The following is a 24,145-nucleotide window of genomic DNA, read 5'->3' on the forward strand; positions in this document are numbered from 1 at the left end:
TTGTCTTGAACATATCTGTTATCTTGAACACGTCTGTTTATATCTATTGCCAGTAACAAGATGTGATGTATGTTCAGGAACCTGAAGAAGTAGAATGCCATCCTTTTGTATCGGTTTACTACTTTGACGGAGTAAATATACGTCACAACGACTGGTATGGATTTACAGCTTCTTTAGAATTTACAACACAATGCTTCTGGGATACTTCTTGCACGTTCATCAGGTGTATGACAGAATACGATTACGATTATGAGTAAAATATTTAGTACGTACAGGAAGTCAGTCAGATAGTATTACAGACTGGGATATACATAGATCAAGGGGATTAAGTAATATGTTTTGACTGAGATGTATGGAGGTTAAAGAGATTAAGCTGTAACCCACACCAGTTAATTCTTTGAATGTCATTTAGAAGTGAAAATAGATAAGAATGAAGATTTTTATGGATATCAACTTCTTTATGTGAGAGCACAACCTGATGATCAGGTAACCTGATGAAGGAGTAAGCATTAACTCCGAAACGTTGTGCTCTCACATCTATGCTTAACGCATGTGCAGTGAAAATGTTCGCGGCGCTTGGAATAGTGTGTGCCTGCCCGGAGTATGAGTTTCGTGAGCAGTAGTCTAGTCTTGGTTGTGTGCACAAACAAGTAAATAATCTACTTGTTACATAAAAAAATGTAAGATTGTGATAAGCAGACTCTGTCACAGAGAAAACTCAATGTCTGGTTCACTGACACCTACATGTCTCCCTGCCTGTGTCCAAATGACTATGTGCAATGCACAACTTAGTCATTGACCGCATGCAAGTTGAAATTAACACCTATTGGGCTTATATGCTATAAACAAAGGGCCGGCTCACCGGCCAGTGACTAGTGGCCTATAAAAAGGTTTCGTCACGCTTTTGTTTGCGATTATACGCTTGTAATTGTGTTTATTTGTTTTTTCTTCATCGACAATGCAACTTACATATCATGAATAAGTGATAACTGTGTTTTAATTATGTTTGATGTTTTGGGTTGCAATGTGACCTTTAAGTTCTGCTCCAGAAAGTCAGTCGAAGTCAGACTTGTTGCCATGGAAACGCAAAAAAAAAAAAAAAAATTATGAAGAAATTCAAAACTGCCAAAAGGCACCAATTCACCACCAGACCTATATTTGTGCCAAGTTTGATGGAGAAATAGAGAACGGTTTTTATGTTCTGCTCCGGAAAAGAACACTACCACTAATTTCAGGCAAAGTCACATTATTGCCATGGAAACGCAAAAAGATCTTTTATTCAAATACAAAGCCACCAAAAGGCACCAGTACACCACCAGACCTATCTATGTGTCACGTTTGGTGCAGAAATAGTGAACGGTATTTATGTTCAGATCAGCAAAGAACGAATGTCCACCGACGGACGCACGAACGGAGACCATTTTAATACCCACTGACGTGATGGTATCCCAATTGCGTAGATCGATGTTCATGCCGATCATTACAGAATTGTCTGGTCCAGCTTCCATTATTTACAGACCGCCGCCAAAATAGCTGGGGTATTGTTGAGTGTTGAAGCTAAACTCACTCACTCAAGAATGTACCCCAGATGTTCCACTACACTGCATGGTGTCACTGCTGCGAGAGGCCGTTGCCCATCTACCGGAGTGTGATGCCATCCTGCATAATAATATTTGCATTTATATTGCGCCAAAGTCCATTCACTAGGTGAATGCTCATGCCACGAACAGTCAAAGCTGGCATATTATTACCCCGGAAAACCCAAACTGCCTGTTAGGTTCTAGCAGTTAATAGCCACGTGACTTATTCAGCCGAGAACCCATTTACTGCTGGGTGAACGGACCATTTTGAACAAAAACTCACTTGCCTATGGTGAGACCACACGTGCTTCGTTGTAGGGCTGGACTGAGGTCCTAGAAACTGTTAGGGGTCAAGCTGCCGGTCACCCATCCGAGCACTGTCCGCGCCCATCGTTGATTATCTTCACCTGATTGTGATCTGAACTTTATGCACAGGACCACACGCTACCATTGAGATGTCTCTAGGTCAGTGACGTTCCGAGCTGTGATCATAAGTGTCAGGAGAACGTCATCCCACTGTTTAACGTGGTCAATACTGACTGTTATGTGCCATTTCTCAACCTCACAAACTGTCTTAAGATGTCATTTACACGATATTCCCATATTTACATAGAGCAGTGTATTGATAACTATATATACACATTTGTGTCTCGCTGATTCAACATTACTCCTACTCAGAACGCCTACGTTTATACACACACCTGGACAACTCTCAGTACATCAGGCTGTTAACCTGCTGTATGGAAGGTACATGCTGACATGGCATTTGTTCAGTAAGACAAATTTATAGATTTCTCATATGTTTGTGAAACATTCGACAGTAAAATCGCTGCAATGCTGAGTTATGGTGTTAAAATATCGGGGGTTGTATTTCATGACTCGCGGAGGGCATGCTAGCCTGCGATTTAAAGTCGTCTCAGTTTTAGATATGGTAAAATTTGACGCTGATAAAACTGTTTAGGGTGAAACTAGCCGTCACTGTAGGTCTATAAATATGCAAATAAGGGTAATCAAGTACTCTGTTATATTTTTTCTGATGAATACAAGGCATTACTCCATTAATATTCGAAAGGTACGATGTCCTCTGTGTATAACGAGAATGATGAAGATAGTAGGGCATCTTCCGTGAGACAAAAGTTAATGTTCTTCAGTAGCTGTTTCACGGAGTGTAATCACCCACGGATATGCTGGTGAGCATCTTCTATATTTGACACTTATATGCAACCGGTATTCGTTTTCGAACAAGGTAATCGGCTTGTTGATTCTTAAATGTTTTTAGTGTATTGTGTTAATATGAACCATCTCCTGCAACCAGGTATATAAAACAAACGAGGCGTTCATTAATTTCAAAATTACTGCAATTCCGCAGTACATAGACTGTCACCTACATTTAGGAGAGGTTGACTTCAGCAAGCATTCTGATCACAGCAAGGATACGAAACCCTTTGCATGTCCAGAGGAAATCTCTGCCTAGAAGAGCCTGTAGTACGACTTCGACTATACCTGAGTATATGTTGATGGATCGCTGCCAGGGAGTAGAGCGCAATAGTGCAGTACGTGGTATGATATGTCTGCCAAACACATTGAAAGCCCGGGTTCGATCCCCTTTGGAGGCATCTAGTTTCGGGTCCCGTGGTGGGCACACTTGCATCGTATCCTTGGACAAGACACTTACGTATACATTGTCTCTGTGTACGCAGCTGTAAATGGGTACCCGTGAGGATGTGCTGGCAATGTGAGTAGTCCATCGCACCTAACTGGCAGCATGGTTGTTTGATCCCCAAGGTGTTGAAAAACTATCGCAAAATACAATAATGTGCTAACGGTCGGGGATAGTAATGCACGTAGCGCCGTGAGCAGACAATGTACTTATACCAGTAAAATTGCTCGGAGAGCTAAGAACTGACACCCCGAATGTGGTTATCTGGATCAAACAACTTTACAGAATTAGAACGCAACTGGGGCGCTTAAATCGTCCATCATATCTGCTGAACTACACCTATGACACAGTCCTAATCAACTCAACGAAGTGTATTGAATCAAACGTTTGGAGGGAATATGAAAAACATGTGCTAAGGGAGATAACTTCGTTTCTCGTAATACGCTACTAACGATATTATATTAAACATACGGGTATAAAGTCATATCGATGTACATATATCAAGTTTACAGCCATAAGAATGTATATATATATGTATGATTGTATCGATGCTACAAATTATAATTACGACAACCGTATGTGATTGTGAAATACTTACAACTTCCGGTTTCGCCATCTTCCACGATGTGTGAATGTGCTGACACATTCAGCAAGGATTCTTACATACTTTAATATTTTGTGAAGGTATGTAATCTTGAAATACGAGACAGAAAATATTGGAAGGCGATGCGCTGTGGGTAAACTCTCCAGACCTAAATTATTTTTATGAAATAGGCAACGCAGCTGGTACCGTCCTCGGTCCAGTGGAGTTGGAAACTCCTTCGACTTTCATTATCTGAAATCTTCTGCGTAACGCTAGGCGCAGTAGCCACAAAGAGTATTAGACATTATACATGTATTTTGTAGAGTATCGGTTTCCGCGGTGGACAGCTACATGTCGACGTCGTCTGACTAACTTGCCACACAGACTTTCTTACAGGTTTGTCTTGGGTGTGGGTACAGTTATCTATATTAAGCCATGTTTCTGATGGCACCAAAGCGAGACATGTCCATCTGGAGTTGTTTATGTGGTATAAGGTTCGGCTGTATCACATAACATTGTTCAGTTGCGTATCATTTTCCCAGAAGGCTAATGCTACTCACTCGACTCGTGTAACTGTAAGGATAGATGGATGGATCCTTTTGGTGTTACTGTAGATTATCTGGAAATGGGCAATTTTCAGGATTGTTAGCCATTTTCTGAATTTTGAATGGGTCAGTGCCCTTGTATCAATAGTAAACTAAACATTTTTATTGGGCCATTTTTCATTCTAAAGAACCCTTTCTATTTTAAACAATATTTAAATTTATGAGAAAGACATTTGGTGAAACAACAGTGTAGAATGTAAATGCTGAACATGGGGATATTAATATGTCCTTATGTTTACATTTGTTCAATACTCTGCACATATATCTGTTGGTGATTACATGTATACTTTCAGATATAATGATTATGATTTATGATTGCAATATTTTGAGATGCATTATTCATTGTCTCCAAGCTACACATAGAAAATGGTAACGCCAATTTACATAGAATTTGTGATGAATCATATGCTTATTGCAACTTGGCTCTGGTTTGTCCACTGTCCTGAGGACTAATACAATTTTACAATTTCCTGCATTTTCAGAGAGCCATATGTTGTCATTGTTGAGGCTTGTAAGTGTTGCATGTTAAATGGTATGCCTCATAGAATAGGCAGCGATAAGTGGCCTCAATAGCTTTACATGTGACTGTTTCAGAACTGGACTAGTTATTCCTGTTTGAGATACTGCCATGAGTCATCTCTACATTGTACTGTTTTAACAATATGGATTTTGAAAAATATAAATTAGAGATAAGAGTAGTTAATCAGCGAAAGTTGTTACCACTGTTCCAGAGGATCATGTCATGTTTCTCCTGCCAACAGTTTCACCTGACCATTATCAATGAGAGTTACAGAGACCGACACAACACCATCCTACAAAATGGGTAAAAGTAAAAAGCATCGATTGAGAAAGAAGAATGAAGGAGGTGGCTCTGATTCCAGTGAAGAGGGTGCAGCAGGTAAGCTGGTCGTCAATAATCTGGAGTCTGTAAGTAGTGTACCTGCCTGTTTTATAGGCAGATATTAATAGACACTATGGCCCTGGCAATATTTCAACAGGCTAGTGTAAATTTACTGTAATGCAACAGCGAGATAGTTGAGTTTATTACACAATGCTCAAAAGTTGCTTGGAATCTTAAACATGTCCAAATGGGATGCTTAATGTTAATAAACCTTGACCTTTGCCCATACTCCCAGTCACCATTGTTTTCATTGATGAACAACGTTAGACTTCAAGTCAATATTTTCATTGCTGTATGGTACAATTGTTATGGTTGGCACAGACAGGAAAGTGCATAATGGCACAGGTAGATGTGACGAATGTGAGCTTGATATATGGTCAAAAGTGAACCCTTGTCTAAACAAGCTGTGGGTGATTGAACTTCAACAGCTGAGCTACTTATGGCATCATCTAACAAGGGGCTTGATAATGGTCAAGCATTTTTGGGGCATTATCAAGTTATAGTGGCCCGCTCATTTCTGTTAACGTGGAGGCATTTTAGTGATAATTCTATCCATTTTAGCTATGATATGTTACAATCAACGTCTGCGATCAGGCAATATGTACAGTGACTCATATAACTGGTCAGTGTGTACATTGCCTGAGTAATTTGCCCAATTATCATCGTTATTGTACAGACTGACTGATTGTTGAACAGGGATTATCTAGAAGACAAGATTAGCCCAGGTTTTGTTCTGTGATCACTGTTTATCAAGTAATGTTCATAGTTTAGAGTAATATCCATATCCATGTTTGTAGGAGTGTGTCAGTGTGTCTGATAGTACATCCATGTGTGTCCTCGTGCATCAAGATGTCTGATGATTCATCCATATCTGTAGGAGTGTATCAGTGTGTCTGATAGTACATCCATGTGTGTCCTAGTGCATCAAGATGTCTGATGATTCATCTATATCTGTAGGAGTGTATCAGTGTGTCTGATAGTACATCCATGTGTGTCCTCGTGCATCAAGATGTCTGATGATTCATCCATATCTGTAGGAGTGTATCAGTGTGTCTGATAGTACATCCATGTGTGTCCTAGTGCATCAAGATGTCTGATGATTCATCTATATCTGTAGGAGTGTATCAGTGTGTCTGATAGTACATCCATGTGTGTCCTCGTGCATCAAGATGTCTGATGATTCATCCATATCTGTAGGAGTGTATCAGTGTGTCTGATAGTACATCCATGTGTGTCCTAGTGCATCAAGATGTCTGATGATTCATCTATATCTGTAGGAGTGTATCAGTGTGTCTGATAGTACATCCATGTGTGTCCTAGTGCATCAAGATGTCTGATGATTCATCCATGTCTGTAGGAGTGTGTCAGTGTGTCTGATAGTACATCCATGTGTGTCCTCGTGCATCAAGATGTCTGATGATTCATCCATATCTGTAGGAGTGTATCAGTGTGTCTGATAGTACATCCATGTGTGTCCTAGTGCATCAAGATGTCTGATGATTCATCCATGTCTGTAGGAGTGTATCAGTGTGTCTGATAGTACATCCATGTGTGTCCTCGTGCATCAAGATGTCTGATGATTCATCCCTATCTGTAGGAGTGTATCAGTGTGTCTGATAGTACATCCATGTGTGTCCTAGTGCATCAAGATGTCTGATGATTCATCTATATCTGTAGGAGTGTATCAGTGTGTCTGATAGTACATCCATGTGTGTCCTCGTGCATCAAGATGTCTGATGATTCATCCATATCTGTAGGAGTGTATCAGTGTGTCTGATAGTACATCCATGTGTGTCCTAGTGCATCAAGATGTCTGATGATTCATCTATATCTGTAGGAGTGTATCAGTGTGTCTGATAGTACATCCATGTGTGTCCTAGTGCATCAAGGTGTCTGATGATTCATCCCTATCTGTAGGAGTGTATCAGTGTGTCTGATAGTACATCCATGTGTGTCCTAGTGCATCAAGATGTCTGATGATTCATCCATGTCTGTTGGAGTGTATCAGTGTGTCTGATAGTACATCCATGTGTGTCCTAGTGCATCAAGGTGTCTGATGATTCATCCATATCTGTAGGAGTGCATCAGTGTGTCTGATAGTACATCCATGTGTGTCCTAGTGCATCAAGGTGTCTGATGATTCATCCCTATCTGTAGGAGTGTATCAGTGTGTCTGATAGTACATCCATGTGTGTCCTAGTGCATCAAGATGTCTGATGATTCATCCATATCTGTAGGAGTGTATCAGTGTGTCTGATAGTACATCCATGTGTGTCCTCGTGCATCAAGATGTCTGATGATTCATCCATATCTGTAGGAGTGTATCAGTGTGTCTGATAGTACATCCATGTGTGTCCTAGTGCATCAAGGTGTCTGAGATGCTTTCCACTTTCTGTTGCAGGAGGAGCGACCTGCTCTCACATCAACAAAGCCATCAACCTGTCAGTGGTCAGGAAGGCAGTATCCAAGCCCTCTGGTACCTTCGGCGAATGTGGGGTACGCAAATACCAATACCATTACAATGATTAAAGTGATGACTGCACCTTTGGATAGTTTATGTCCAAGAAAACATGCTCATAATCATATCATCCCTTGTTTTAGAGAAGTATATGTACAGTGACATGGCTAGTTGTATGGCTGTCGCAGTGCCAGTGTAAATGAACTGAAGTAGAAAAGCTTGCTTTAGGTAAACTTCCTGGACTGCACAGTAAGGTCAAAGTACAGGCAATATTCAGTTTCATTGCTACCAAGATCTGTTGTTTTGTTGACTGTGAAATTAGTTACATGCACATGTTGCAAGCATGGGTTTTGAGGATGTGATGGTTCTCTTCCAGGCATGCATCAAGGACAAGGGGTCAGCCAAGGAGACCACAGCAGTGGATGGACCTGACACCATGGAGGCGGAGACTGAGACCACCATCTGGGTGTGTCTCCAGTGTTTTCATCAGGTCAGTGTCATTCAGTCAGCAGGGGTCACAGCAGGTGTATGTGATTGTGAGGCTGGATACCTCAGGGGGTGTCAGGGCAGATGTCGGTGATAGTGAGACTGGTTACCTCAGCAGGGGTGCGGACAGATATCAGTGACAGTGAGGCTGTGTACGTTAGCGGGAGTCAGGGAAGGGTTTGTGACTGTGAAGTCGGATACTTTAGCAGGGTTGTAACTGGGGTATATAGGGTCTCATTGAACATTACAGTCACTTGTGCCTCTTTGTGGAAGTCAAGATAGTTGATGTGACAGTCAGTATGTTGTGAAACAATGCTTCCTTTCAAATCTCGGGGGCTAAGACAGATTATGGGGATAGAGGGAGGTAACTCCATGGAACGAATTGTGATGTGGCAATTGGCTCAACTTATTTTATAGGACAATGGCACAACTTTCTTGGTTAAAGGTCATATGCAACCAAAAAATCAAACATAATTGAAACACATTTATCACTTATTCATGACATATAGTATACACTGCTGCTTTTAAAAAAACAAATAAACAAAATTATAAGCGTACAATTGCGATTCGAAAGTGCAATATTTAGCACTTGAGCTTACTTCCCCCAAAACGAAGCCCTCGGGTGACCGAACCCAGTCGTAGCAGGTGGATGTGCACTCAAGTGTAAGGACGGTTGCCGACTGGCTGGTTCATTTGCTGATATGCTGAGGGTTCATTGTGTGTACAGAAAGATGATCTGTTTGATGGGCATTTTAGAAGTATGGCGAGTCACAAGAAAGTAAGATTCTTTATGGATAACAACTTCTTTTTGTGTACTTGATGTGTCGTTTCAGTATGGATTCATATACTGTTGTCAAACAAAAAATCGTATACACTAAAAGAACTTGTTATCCACGAAAAATGTATATAGAGAGGTTTTGAAAATACATTTTCTCTGAATTTGCGCTCGATCCAATCAAAAATCATCTCAGTAGAGATGGTAAACTACTGCATGGCTGGAATCTGTCATTCGTCCAAGTACAAAGCAGGACTTGAAACTGACGAGTTTGCACCAGTTTCCGTCAGATCCACTCATCTGAAAAAAAATGAATGTACTTTGTAACCCACAGACATAAAAACATGTCATGTGTATCACACCTGCCTAAGTACATAATGTGGCAGAGATGGGACTCGGCATGAGTCATAAATGAATTTATTTTCTTTATGTTGTATAGTCTGATAGGTGTTAAGTTCAAATTGCACGTGGTCAATGATCAAAGCTGTATAGTGCATGTTGTCTTTAGCAGACAGGCAGGCAGACATATAGGTGTGAATAAACCAGACACTGAGCTTTCACTGAGACAGAGACTGCATTTTTTTTTCAACTTTATAGGTTGAATTGGCATTTTTTATGATTTGTTTCAGTAAGTGCATACTGAAGGGTACCAGAATCTGCAAATTTGTGTTTTACGTTGCATGTGACCTTTAAACATATAATATGCTTAAATATGCTTTTTCACATGGTTAGACACTCTTTGGTAACAACTCCGTAATCTATAACCAGTTCGCAGTTGTTGATGTAAATAGCAAGATTTAGGAACACAACTTGTCCAGATGGAGTTTCATTCCTCTCCACAGACTGGAGGCCATGTTTAACCCTGTGTTTGTACAAATGTTGCCAACCCAGCAATTTACCGCTGTTACAGGGCTGTGATCGGAACTCCAAAGAGAAACATGCTCTTGCTCACTATGAAACTCCCCACACAGGAATTCACTGTATTGTTGTCAACCTCACATCCTGGGCGGTTTGGTGAGTACAATTTCGGTTACACCTGACATAGGTCCGTGCAGGTTTTACATCACCTTTTGGTGAGTCCAGGTGAGGCGAGGGCCCTAAATGGACCGGCTGGTGAGATTTTGTGACTTTGTCAATTCCACATCACATTACTCTGAAGGTGAAGGTTCTTTTTTGATGGACTGGATCGCTGTTCACAATGTCAATCACTTGATTGTCTGGTACATATTTATAGATATAGCTGCTTTAAACAACAAACAATGAAAATACTTATGACAGAGATGGACCATTTTGTGCAAACTACTTGTAAGTATCTTCAGTGTGTAAGTTTGGAAATGTACCTGGATAGAGTGAGTGAGTGAGTTTGGTTTTACGCCGCTTTTAGCAATATTCCAGCGATATCAAGGCGGGGGACACCAGAAAATGGGCCTCAATCGAACCCGGGCCTTTGGCGTGACGAGCGAACGCTTTAACCACAAGGCTACACCACCGCCCCCCCATACCTGGATAGAAAGTGCCTGACGTGTATTGAGCTATTTGCACTCCATTCAGTGAACATTTATAAAAGTGGCATTGCGGTAGCAAGCAACTAAATTAAAGTGAAAAAGAGTTCATGGGTTGTTTAAGAACCGGTAGAAATTTAGCGTTGCATTGTTTATGGCTGTTGCATAACAATTATGTAATGTGGTTGAGAGAAGGACAACATTACGTTTATGGGTGGTATTGCAGGTGCTACGCATGTGATGAGGAGATCCTCCTGGAGAGCAGCAAGAGGATCCAAGAATGTGTGGACATGCTGCGGAAGATGGCAGGTCTTCCGCGCGTCGACCAGACAATCACAGGTAATGCCTCATGGTCAACATGGTTTCGTGAAAACAGAAGTTTGGGGTTCAAAACACTACTGTATGTTGTGAACTGTTGAACTAGATTCCAGTGTGGTTTAGCCTCACTAAGTTTGATTTAATGGATCAGGGGGGGACGTTCCCATGCTTGACAGGAATACGACAGTAGGGATGGATACATGTAAAGGAGCACTTGTGTCAATGTAGGATAAGCTGCCTTGCCAAGTGTAGCTGCAATAAAAAAGAGTTGTGTCACTGTTCCTATCTATCTCTCCCTCTGTTATCACACCCTCCCCTCCCAGTCATGATCTTGCTCCTGCTTCACCCCTCCATTTTCATCTCACCTCTCTCTTCAGTGTCCACCCTCTCACCCCGCCAGTGTCCATCCACTAACCCCTTCCTCTCTCCCCACCAGTGTTCACCCTCTCACCCCTCCAGTGTCCACCCTCACCCCTCCAGTGTTCACCCTCTCACCCCTCCAGTGTCCACCCTCACCCCTCCAGTGTCCACCTTCTCACCCCTCTATTGTCCACCCTCTCACCCCTCCAGTGTTCACCCTCACCCCTCCAGTGTCCACCCTCACCCCTCCAGTGTCCACCCTCTCACCCCTTCCTCTCTCCCCACCAGTGTTCACCCTCTCACCCCTCCAGTGTCCACCCTCACCCCTCCAGTGTCCACCCTCTCACCCCTTCCTCTCACCTCTCTAGTGTCCACCCTCACCCCTCCAGTGTCCATTTCCTCACCCCTCCAGCATCCATCCTCACACACCTCCAGTGTCCATCCTCTCACCCCTTCCTCTCACCCCTCCAGTGTCCACCCTCTCTCCGCTCCAGTGTCCACCCTCTCAGCCCTTCATCTCACCCCTCCAGTGTCCACCCTGTCATCCCTCCTGTGTCCACCCTCTCACCCATCCCTCTCACCCCTCCAGTGTCCTCAGCCCTCCAGTGTCCACCCTCTCACCCCTCCAGTGTCCATCCCCTCACCCCTGCACTCCTCAGTGTCCACCCTCTCTTCCTACCAGCCTCTGAACACTCCAGTGTCCACCCTCTCGGTCCTCCAGTGTCCACCCTCTCAACCCTCTAGTGTCCACCCCCTCGGTCCTCCAGTGTCCACGATCCTCCAGTGTCCACATTCTCAATCCTCCAGTGTCCACCCCCTCGGTCCTCCAGTGTCCACCCTCTCAACCCTCCAGTGTCCACCCTCTCGGTCCTCCAGTGTCCTCCCTCTCAGTTCTCCAGTGTCAAGCAGTAAATACTGTTTAGAGAAAGTTGGGCACAACTAGACATAAGTGAGCTCTGCCCAGACTTTACCCCCAAAGCACACAAGGAAGTAGGTGGGAAGGATCCCAACTGAGGCACTTTTCTTGTCTTATTCTAGAAAGGCTAAGAAGTCTAGCAAACACAAATCGCTGGTTCTCATGAATCTCAACCTTTTCATCTGTCATTAATACAACAGTTGCTTCTGAATCAGAAGCATGTGAAGTTTCTCATCCATGACTCAGTCGGAGGAGTTTCTCCATTGCTCTGGAGGGGAGAGGATACTTTGACGATCAGACCGCCGCTCTTGGCTAGATCTGTCAGCCGAGAGGAACCTGTCCATCCGTTCGGATGCATGGGCCACCCAGGGAGGGTCACCATTACAGGTGGCTTTGTTTGTGTCCGGCGGTATGAATGAGATACCAGTGTTCTGCTCTTCAGTCCATGCATTCAGTTTGTGGCTTAGCCTCTGTCAGGTCTGTCCTTGAAGCACGTGGAATTTCTGTAGCAGTTGCAGACACAATTCTGGCTTCGAGGCAGGTTCCAGCAAACATTCAGTAGAAAGTGGACGTTGGTGTTCAGATGGGTGAATTGCAGGTCCTTTTTCCGCAGATTTAGTCTTAGTTAGCTTTAGTTAAAGTTTTGGACTTTCTGCAGTCCAGTTTGGAAGAAGGTTTGGTGACTTCGACCATTCATAGCTAATCCAGTGCTATTTCCATGTTTCGTATGCCTGTCGATGGTGCTTTTATGGGGGAGCACCCTCTCATGCAGCACTTCTTAACTGGCGTGGATCAGGTTCGACGCACTGTCAGGTTTACCAGCCAATGTTGGGATTTGTCACTCATGCTAAACTGACTATTTCCATTCAGCTGTTAACGTGGAAGGCCGTATTTCTTATGACTTGATTCTATCCAGATCGCATCAGTATTCGCCTCCCAAAGACCGATCAAGCTTTCCATGTGACAGCTCCTATTGAACTTCTCACACGTACCCAGCCTTCTACATCAGGGACCTATGCAACGAACACTTACTCACTGGATGTCTGTAACTTAGTGTAAGACCCTCAAGGTCTGAATCAAATTAACGCAAGGGTTTTTATTGGGTGCTTGGCTGTTCTGCTGTTACAATGGCAGGAAGTCATGCCGGCAAACAGACACTTTCTCGCTGGTTTGTGTCAGTAATTTGTGCTGCTTTTCAGACTGAGGGCAAGCCTCCGCTTGATAAGTTCACTTGATCAGGGCAGTGGCAACTTCAAAGTGCTTTTGTAGCAGCACTGCCCATTGAAGAGATTTGCTCCACCGCTTTTTGGAGCAAACCAATCACTAATGTCCAAAACAGCTTGATGCACATTCCTTTGATCATATGCACTTTAGCCGATCTGTTCTCTCCAGTGGAGAGTGTCCTGCCCCGCTGATCGAGTGAGTCTCGGTTATTTGGTTTTATGATGCTAGGTCCAGTGGTTGTGTTAATTGGTGTTCCACTGTTGAATTCTACGACATTGTTCAATTTCTAATGAGATATTCACTTGTGAGTTGTGTTTTCCCCCTTGTGGGTAGGCACATCTATGTAAAGTGTTTTTTTGCATAACATGTTCAGGTTAGTTCGCCATATATTTCCTCACTGTTCAGTCACCTCTCATAGTGCCTCTCACGGAAACCCCAGTGACATGTGAGTGTTAAGGCATAAGTAACTTTTCATTGGCAAGATTGCAATTAATGTGTACCGTGACAATTCCCTCCTGCCTGTCCTCTAGTCTTTGGGAGTCACTCTTAATGCACACTAAGGACAATCTCTTCGAAAAAGAATTAGGTAAACCTGTAGAAGTTTCCAATTCTATCAGTTGATTTTTCATCAGAAGGAATGATGATACCATCCTGGATGCTTACCAGACGGGTGTTCCAAACTGTGAGCGCTCGCATGGGCCCTGAACGGATGTGAACGCTTGCTTACATCAAACCATTTGTGACAAACTCGTGTTATTCCAGGAAAAGCCGAATAGCTTTTCTTCCTCTTGTTGGAGGTTACGGAAAGGGGTGAGTGGTGACGAATGACATGAAACATGTATAAGACAAATTCTTTTTCATAGAGATCCTCCTTGGGGTACTTATAAGCATTCAAATGTTCTTATATTTCTTGCGACAGTTGTAACCATATTTTAAATAAAAAATATGTACAAAACAAAAAAAAAACGTTTTTGTCTTGTGAGACCACCCCCTCCATGCCCCCAGGACCGGTGACAGCCAAGAGCAGGTAGTCTCAAAACTATAGCCTCAAACCAAACAGTTCCTTATCTGTCGCCTGTCAGTACAGACGTGTTCAGATTGTCTTCTACAAGCTTCACTGAAGTTCATTCTTGATTCAAGATGAGTAGCGCTGAGACTCAAACTGTATGTATGGTTTTTTTATTAGACGCATGGGGTCTCTAGAAATCGTTTTTACAGTCTAGACATGTTATATTTGTCTAGACATGTTGTAATATTTCTTCACCTGCGAGGGAGGACGGAAGTCGGGAATTTGTCCAAGGGAATCCCCTTGGGGATCTTCTTAGAGACCCCGACACCTTCCCTCTCAATTCAGACAGATGCTTCCCTCGCAGGCTGGGGGAACATCCTGGGAGAACTGTCAGTCTTGGGCCGTTGGTGCGAGCGGGAAGCCACTCTCCACAGCAATATGTTGGAATTGACAGCAGTCGGGTGTTCGAGAGCTTTGTGGAGTCGGTACAGGGTCAGGTGGTCCATCTGGAGATGGACAACCAGACCGCCATGACGCATGCCCTGATGCAAGGCAGCACAGTGTCTCCGTCATTCCTTCAGGAGGCTTGGCAGTTTCTGCTGTGGTGCAACCAGTTAGACATTCGGGTGTTACCTGTCTATCTCCCAGTTATAGACAACGTTCACGCAAACGCGCTCTCGCGGCATGTACTAGCCCCACATGAGTGGATGTTACATCATGGGGATATTCGGGATTAACGCCCAGTTGTTCGGGTCGTTCCAGGTAGATCTGTTTGCATTTGGGGAGACAAACCAGATTCCTGTGTTTTGCTCCTAGATAATGGATCTGAGGGTGATAGCCAACAACACCTTTCTGCTCGATTGGACAGACAGAGTTCTGTGGGCGTTCCCTCCAGTTCTTCTGATCCTTCTAGTCCTCTCGCAGCTGGCCGCACAACCAGCTCGACTACTTGTGCTCCTGGCACCCCTTTAGTCGGCCCAAAGCTGGTTTCATGGTAATCATGAGGTTTCTGGCTCGGCCTCCTGTACTGTTACCCTGTCGACCGGACCTTCTATCCCAGAACAGAGTGCCGTACCCGAATCCCAGGATTTAGTGGGTGGCCTGTCCGCTGTCCGAAATCACCTCTAAGCGAGAGGAATTCCTGCACCAGTTGCAGACACAATTCTGGCTTCGTGGAGGGATTCGACAAACTTTCGGTACTAGGATAGATGGGCCTGTTATGCGTGCTGGTGTGTCAACAGGGGGATTCTCAATACCTTTTCTGCAGATCTAGTATCTGTTTTGGTGTTCCTGCAGTCTAGGTTGGAAGCCGGTCTAGCCGCTTCAACAGTTAGGGGATACTCCACGGCAAATTTCTGCCTTCCATATACCTGTTGAAGGTGCATTGTTGGGGCAGCACCCTCTGGTTCAGCGCTTTCTAGCTGGCGTGGACAGCATCCGTCCGGCTATCCGGCAGATTAGTCCCCCGTGGGACTTGCCAATTGTTCTTGATTGGTTGTCCGATCCCCTATTTCTCAACCTGTCGGCTCTTTCTCTCCAGCTGTTGACATGGAAGACTGCTTTTCTTGTGGCGGTGATTTTTGGCAGACGATGTAGGTGACATACATGCTGTGTCTGCTAACCTGGGGATGACTGTATTCCACAAAGACAGAGTGAGTATTTGATTGCCAGATACTTACTGTCCTAAGAGAGATAGCACCTTTCACATAACAGCACCTATTGAGCTCTGAATTGTATCAGTCCCCTGTCCTGGCTCCCTTTTCTACAAGGAGGAAAGATATCTTAAGATATTATTGGCTTATTTGGACCATCTTATGTTTTGTCCCTGGTCCGCACCCCTCCATGAGGCGAAGATGGTCACGTGACCAGGTGACTCTATTCAAAGAATCTGCAACCTCTACAGGTTTGTTCGAATGTTATGGATGTCAACTTCTTCTTTATGCTTTATAAAACATTTCTTGGCTATTCCTTGCCCATTCGTCAGGTGGATGCTAACTAATGGCAATGATCTGAATGGGTTTTTTTCTATTAAACATGGTCGCCATCTTTGTTCGCTTGGCAAGGCAGCTGTGAGGATAGTTCGTCTGGTGCTCGTCTGGGCACAGGCGTTCAGGATCAAGTGCTCGTGGGCGCTCGCAATTCTGAACATGCCTCTGGTTGGCTGCATATGCGTAGCAGGGAGGTAACTCGACGTAGTGGGCCGTCTAATAGATATAACATGGCTTTTTTTCATTTTACAATATTTTACCAAAACATTGATACAACTGTCACCTGACATTTTCAGCCACAGAAATTGCATAATTTTTCCTTATCCTGACTCTTGCTTATTGTGCTTATCTCCTCCCTCTATGCAAAGATAGTGGATCACTTGAAATCCCATGAAATTCACTTCTAATTGAAGCAGACGTACAGTACACTCACCCTTCAGGAGCCTCAGTTTCCAACCATGCTTTCCATTCTCTCTTTGATTGCCCAACGAGGATAGGTGGAGGCACACTTGGGTCGCAATACGACAATAAGTTTTTGCTTTATTTTCAGTCCTGTAATCTAAATTATGTCATATTCAGTTTTTGGATTGTAATTATTATCATCTTTATGTAAAACTCATAAAATTTCTTGTGTTTTTGACATTTTTTTGGGACATGTTCATCTTGGAGTTAGTCTAAGTTGATGAAATTGTGCTCTCAATTTGTAAATTACGTCTGTCTGCGGTTGATCCGCATGTATATCCGTAATGGAAACTTCTGTGTTCTTGCGCTGTTCACACTGAACTTTGCTAAAAATTACCTGATTCAGAATATGCATTATATTCTGTTCAAAGGCGTGTGAATCACAAACACTCCAGGCTATCACTAGTTGTGTCTAAATCGGTTGATACTGCATCTTGTAACCACGTTACCAGCTGACATTCATCATTTTCATCATTCAGCCATACATGAAAGCAAATCAGCAGCTGCAGCTACAGTCGACAGTTCATCAACTGCAATAGGTCTGTCAGGTGAAGAAGAGGCATCATGTGTATGCTCCGGCACGGGATTCATCACCATTAGCTGTGTCCTCATTTCACAGTATGGATGATGTTCCTTCCATCAACTCTCCCATCAACTGGACATTGCTTCCCACTCAAGCATGCACTCACAAAGGACACACATGGACATCTCTGATCTCCATCACCATAGCAAGCCCTCTCTCAGACTCTGAGATTACATCGAGCATCACAAATGGTTTAGACGTAGTCTCACCATCCTAGGTTTTCAATGAGACTCATACTTATATGATGAGTATTGAGGACTGTGATACTTTGATCCCAGCCTTCAGCGCTTGTTGATTCCCACTTCATCATGTGTAGTCCTTTGTGAAAGTGTTCAAAGTAGACAAATCATACAAGCTCACTGTTGATGACTCGAACCTCCACATAAAGGCTTGTCACATTCCAGGTGCATGCCATGTCACACCCTCTACAACCATCTCCAATGGTGCTCAGCTCTGTTATCACCATGAAAATGGGGATCAAGCTTACTAAAGTACCTAAACTACTCTTCTTTCTACACTCGTTCAAGTTAGAAGACCAACAAAGCAGTTTTAAGGCTCCAGCTTGGCTCTTGAACATATACTACAACACCTGACGAGGGAGGTCTACAAGCCACTAGACTGGACATCGCTTGAATTAAACGCTGTTTCTACTTGTCCTTGCTACAGTGGCATGGATGTCAGAAATACATGCTCTGGACTACAAAAGCACATGATTCGGCTCCAGTCATTGTGAAATTGCCCGTCTATTGCCCATCTATGATTGTAAGAAACAACTATCTGGACAACGGGACAGACAACTCCACATCCCGGCATTATCTACAGTCCTGAGGCCATATGATACACAAGATTATGCCCAGTCAGACCTTTGAAAATATATCTCCATTGTACTAAGACAAGGAGACAACATTTCAAGTGCCTATTCATCGTACTATCTACTGAGACGCCTACAGAAGTCTTCCACAACACCATCTCAGCATGGATGAGAACCATTATACTGAGAGCCTGCAAGGCAGCAAGACTCAAGCCTGAGCGAGCCTCCTATCCACATGAAGTGAGAGCATTGCCGCTCGATCAACACCAAAACTGTTCGTTATGAACTATGACGGAGGGCTGCTTTTGGAAAGCTAGTATGGTGTTTGTCAATCACAACCTATGGGACATCACGGAGGACGTTGCTGCCATTCACCGATTTGGGCACAACAATGAACAGTTCCACAAAGGTGCTGAGTTTCACTCACCCTTTTATCATGTGACTTGTTGAGACCAACATGTTCTACAGAGTATGATGGTTGAGAGTCTGTGCGCACAGCTTAAACAGACTAGTATGAGTGATTATGACCCTGTACACGTAATGAAGATACTTGTACATGAAGAAGGGTTGTTTCTGGTCTTGCCTGGAAATCTTGACATACAGTTTCATTAGACACTAGCAGGAGACTAGCTGATCTATGTATCATCACATTCCAGTCAATGAATGCTTCAAGAGAAGACAAGTTCAACTGGATGTGATCCCACCCCATCACACAGATGCATACTGGAAGAATATTACCAAGAAGAATGGTTTCCCATAAGGGGGAAGTACTGGACGTACTTATATGTCAATCAGCAGAATCCTGCGTGGCCTGAACCACCACTGTTTCCATCAGATTCCATAAGCATAACAAGCAAGAGTCAGGATAAGGAAATTTTCTGAATAAAGTTGATATTTTATACTTGTCCAGACTCATGGCATCAAGCCCTCTCAACTGCCCCTCTCAGGCACCCTGAATTCCCAGTAATTCTCGTGTCAGGCTTATGAGATGCAGAGATAGTGGCAAGCATGGCTGGTCATGTGACAGTAATGGAGGGAAAGGGAGACTCCCAATAGGCGTATGTATTGTACATCCGCTTCAATTAGAAGGGAACTTCAAGGGATTTCAAGTGTTCCACTATCTTCACATGGAGGGAGGACATGAGTCAGGATAAGTATAAAATATCAATTTTTTTCAGAAAATTACATTATGTACCCCAAGGACGATTCTCTTCAAAGAATTGGAAACCTGTACAAGTTTATCTCAGTTTCTGTGTTGCAGCTCCCTGAAGGTCCTGGTCAGGATTGTCTGGTCCAGACTCGAATATTTACAGACCACAGCCATATGGCTGGAATATTGCTGAGTCGCATAAAACTAAACTAGCCCATTCTATGTTGTTGAACAGCAGGGCGACGTGGGAGGGCCGATTCTACTGCTGATATAGCTGCAGTAAAGGACAATGGTCGACCCATCACGCCCAAAGCCACGGTGGCTTCATCATCCTGTCAGAAGGTCAAGGTCAGTAAGATATCAGTCTGGTTGTTGGAGATGGAGGGGCACCATCAGTAGTCTCGATCACTGCGGCATATCTGTCTGTTATCTTGAAACTACAATCCTGCCTAATAATTCCAATTAATGTTTCACTCTTCCAGTCAGGTACAACCATGACGACGTGCCACAAAACTGCTAAGGCATCTTAATGAATAAATTGTTGCTAATGGTTCGTGTCTGAAAAAGGTCTGGATTGTTTACTAACAAAAGCTGTAATTGTTTCTGTTTTGTTCACTGTTTCAGGGTTTGAGCAACTTAGGAAACACCTGTTTCTTCAATGCTGTGATGCAGGTAAAAAACATTTATTTGGTTAAATTTAACATGGTATGGATTTACAACTTCTTTAATCTTTACAACACAATGTTTCTGACTTATTTCTTGCCCCTTCATGAAGTGGATGACAGAATATGATTGCAAGCAAAATATATTCATATCCTGTCATTCACCTGATGAAGGGGCAAGAAGTAGCCGAGAAATGCTGTGTTGCTAATATAAAAGAAATTGTAAATCCATACCTTGTGACGTTTTGTTACTCGGACGTCCAGCTTCAACTTGATGACTGTACATGAAGATGTGTTTGAGAATAAATTGGCTGTACAATATTAAGGAGATCTTCTCATCGAACTGGTAGTTTTGTTATGTAAATCACCACAAGTTCCTAAAGAGTCTTGCATTCCTGAAGTGTCTCTCACAACAATCCTCAGAGGTTGAGATCCCACAAACTCTGTTATGACATATTTTTAGTGTGTGAGCTCCCTCCCAGTGCCCATTGGTAGACTTCTAGACCAGAACCCAACCTTCTCCCTCAGCTGACATACGGGACTGAACGACTGCAGGGTAAAAGGTCTTCAGTAGCAGTATGTCTGGATGTGAGGTACAGACACAGGAATATTCTACCATTAATATAGGGAGCTCCCGTTGTTGTATGTGTATCTGTGTATCTGTGTTACCAGAACCTGAGTCAGACGCATAGCCTGGAGTCAATCCTGTGTGACCGGACAAAGAAAGGACGTAGTCTCCAGCTCCCAGGGCGGATTCCTTACTCAGACTCGGACACTGGGGGATCAAGTGATGATGACAGTGAGGACGACTTCCTGAAAGAACTTGTACGTCTGTTTGTCTTCTGTGTGTGTTTGCATGCACTAGTCTAGATCACCATGATCTTCTGTCTCTGTGCATGCACTGCCATACATCACAGTGGACAATGCTGAGACAAAAAGTCATTTTGCAGCATTAGAAAAGCCACTGGTCTATTGGCCAGTTGAAAATATTGTAACATTTTTGTGTTAAAGATAATGGACTGTCTATTCATAGTTCACTCAAACTGAGAAATTTAGTGATAAGCATTCTACCGTCCACCAGCCTTCTATTGAGATCGTGCCTCCTGATGCCGGGCCGCTGACCCAGGCCATGATGAGCTTTCTGCAGGATATGAACCATACCGCACCCCGCAACATGACGGTCAATCCCAGCGGCCTGTTTGGACAAGTCTGTAAAAAGTTAGTATCCTAAGTAGGAGTGCAATCACTTAAAGAGTGATAAACCGCCAGTCATGTATCTTGCTGTACTGGATGTTGTCGTGGAAACAATGATGGACACTATCACATTTCTCACCCTGTAGAGATTTATGTGTATCAGTCTCCTGCATTCTTCAAATTAGTTTGAAGTTTTTTACCCTAAATCTAAAGCTGTCCCTTGAGTCAATGCATGAAGAGTTTCATATACAATATCTCCTGCCCATGTTATTATGAGCATGTACTCTGTCTTGACATTAAGGACAATGTAGTGATTGGCTTTCTTATCTGCAGAGCTCCACGCTTCAAGGGATTCCAGCAACAAGACAGTCACGAGCTCCTGCGCTACCTTCTCGACGTCATCCGTACTGAGGAGGTCAAGGTTAGATTATCACTGTTGACACCATATTCTTTTACAAAATATTCCTCCTTGGGGTACATATAAGCATTTTAATGTCATCTAAAATCCCTATGACAGCTGTAACAATATTTTAAATAAAATATTTACAAAATAAAAAAGTACACATTTTGCTTTGTGAGACCACCCCTACAGGGCCCCCACGGATCTCTGCAGCCAAGAGCAGATAATTCTAGACTATATCGTCACTTTCCATGATGTCTTCGACAACATGTGTCCTGCAACTGAGTTAAGTTGTGTTGAAATCCCTGTAACATGAGTGCTTCAGAAACAGCTACTGTATGTATGGTTCTCTTCTTTTCGCGTATGTGTGATTTAGAGATTGTTTCTGGTTAATGTTCATTCATGTAGGTTGTAACATTTTCCTGTCCCTGTCTGCTTGCCATGTGCTTGTGAAGATGGCAGTCAGGTCATATTGCCGTACTCACTTTTTCATTCTATCCCGTACAGGGTTAGCAAAGTTTAGTGTTGTTGTAGTGGTTGATATTTGTAGGTGTGAATGTTTTCATGTTGCTTTATATAAGTTGCTAGGTGTTAGCCGTTTTTCATTTTGTAGGTGCTTCCTTTTTTTCTTGTGTGTGTTACTTGGATTATGTATGCATTTTTTACATGCATTGCCCATGCATTTTTTGTAAGCCATTATACATGTATATGTGCTTAGGTCGGTTTTCACTGTTTACAGTTTAAAGCCTGCATGACATGTAAATCGTCTATTTCGGTTAAAGAAACACCTGATTCGTGCTTGAGACGCCTGGTTAAAAGTAACCATGAGGAGCAAGGGTGCCCTCCTTTTGCTGTTATCTCACCTAATACAATAAAGTACAGATGTACTGTTTTACAGTAATCTACTGCCCGCGGGGGTGACATCTGGTCACAGGACCCACCTTTTAAACCTTCATAATCGGCTTCCAAGACTTTCAAGGAGTTTCAGTTTCAGTTTCACCCTCCCCTGCATTTCCTGTTACACAAGCACCATTAATTACATATGATACTGTGTCATCTCTTTTTCAGCAACATATGTCATCCTTGAAGTCTCTAATGGAACCGGTGCTGTCTGGATTCCTTGAGGAGCTCAGCACACCTGTCATTGGGGGTTGATCTGGAGGGGTAGGATGTGACCCAAGTTCAGGCTTGGAGAAAGCTCCTCCCCTTCCTCATCATGGACGTGCTACCTTTGATGGTTGTTCCGGTACGCCGGTTGCCGAGGTACGCCTTCCCATTCTGTCATCTCTGCATAGCAAGAGAGTGAACCCTGTCCTGACTGGTGCCTGTTCGAGGAGCAGCTATTCGAGCCACCAGTGGTGGACGAATGTGTTTACTTTTCTGCCGTCGTCTCTCTTTTGTACTCATTCAATCGGGGTGGTCGTCATCCTCGTCACTAGCTTCAGCTGGGCAGGGCAGGTGGCTTCCTCCTTTCCGTGCCAAAGCCAGAGCCCCCTCGCTCAGGTCTACATTCCGGTCCTTCAAGGAGGTTTAACAGCTCATTCAGTCCGGGCAGTTGCCACATCTAAGGCTTATGCTGCAGTCCTGCCCATTCAGGAGATCTGCTCCGTGGCTATTGGAGTCGGCTGTCTATGATCATTCGTCATTATCAACTTGACACTCCATTGAGTGTGCTCAGTTTTGTCAGTCAGTTCTCTCCAGTGGGCAGGGTTCCACCCCTCTAGCCGAGTGAGCTTTCAAGGTCTGATGATGATAAGAGAATGTCTACAGTTTACTGGTGGTAGGTTCTCCTCTCAGTCCCTTCTACATCCCTCCCATTGGTGTCAGGTTTGTTATGGTGATAATATTTTGTCCCATGTCACTCCTATCTCTGTGCTACATATCAGCAATGTCCTTGGATGCTTTGCTGATTAGGCAAAAAGATTTCTCATGTCTATCGCTACTTTTCCCTTATCTTCACTTCCATTCAATTGAGCGAAGGGGGCAGGAATAAATGTGTCCAGTATACATTAGCAAGGTTTCACAAGTTTGACCAATAACCCTGGCTCACGCTTCTGCCTAATTGGTTCCGCTAGGCACATAACCAGGTAAATGAGATCCTTTTGCTAATTGTAGTTGGGGGATTTCTCTGTTCTTCAGGGAGCCAGAATGCCACTCCCAGACTCAGTCTTATGGAGTCTGTCTTATGCTTACATGTACCCAAAGGAGGAATATATGAAAAAGAATCAAACAAACCTGTAGAGGTTGCAGATTCTTGAATATAGTCCTCCTTGGGTTATGGGCACCCACTTCCCCACATTTTGTCTGATTTCGTTCAGCATGGAACGTGAGGTGCGAGGTTAGGTCTAGAGTTACCTGCTCTTTGGTGCGGAGGTCCATGGGACCCTGTAGAGGTGGTCTCACACTGCAAGAATGTGGGTATTTTTGTCTTGTAAATATTTTATTCAAAATATCACTACAACTGTCATAGGGATTTTAAATGGGCAAAGAGGTCTTTATTCAAAGAATCAGCAAGCTC

General features: G+C 43.5%; 1 protein-coding gene across 2 annotated transcripts in view; it reads left to right on the top strand.

The window, feature by feature from the left end:
* Positions 1–3,825: 3,825 nt before the first annotated feature.
* LOC137286387 (ubiquitin carboxyl-terminal hydrolase 45-like) overlaps positions 3,826–24,145 on the top strand; it is a 28,778-nt gene continuing 8,458 nt past the window's right edge. The window contains exons 1-11 of one of the 2 annotated variants that reach the window (XM_067818225.1): positions 3,826–3,924; positions 5,190–5,326; positions 7,731–7,825; positions 8,164–8,277; positions 9,959–10,062; positions 10,777–10,889; positions 19,607–19,719; positions 19,996–20,043; positions 20,706–20,858; positions 21,115–21,251; positions 21,561–21,648. In XM_067818225.1, the coding sequence (XP_067674326.1) occupies positions 5,209–5,326; positions 7,731–7,825; positions 8,164–8,277; positions 9,959–10,062; positions 10,777–10,889; positions 19,607–19,719; positions 19,996–20,043; positions 20,706–20,858; positions 21,115–21,251; positions 21,561–21,648 (1,083 nt within the window). In that variant the 5' untranslated portion in view covers positions 3,826–3,924; positions 5,190–5,208. The remainder of the gene's footprint in view (positions 3,925–5,189; positions 5,327–7,730; positions 7,826–8,163; positions 8,278–9,958; positions 10,063–10,776; positions 10,890–19,606; positions 19,720–19,995; positions 20,044–20,705; positions 20,859–21,114; positions 21,252–21,560; positions 21,649–24,145) is intronic. The other variant, XM_067818224.1, reaches the window with a different exon arrangement.

The sequence above is a fragment of the Haliotis asinina genome, chromosome 6 (genome assembly GCF_037392515.1).
Source record: "Haliotis asinina isolate JCU_RB_2024 chromosome 6, JCU_Hal_asi_v2, whole genome shotgun sequence".
Classification (NCBI taxonomy): Eukaryota; Metazoa; Mollusca; class Gastropoda; order Lepetellida; family Haliotidae; genus Haliotis; species Haliotis asinina.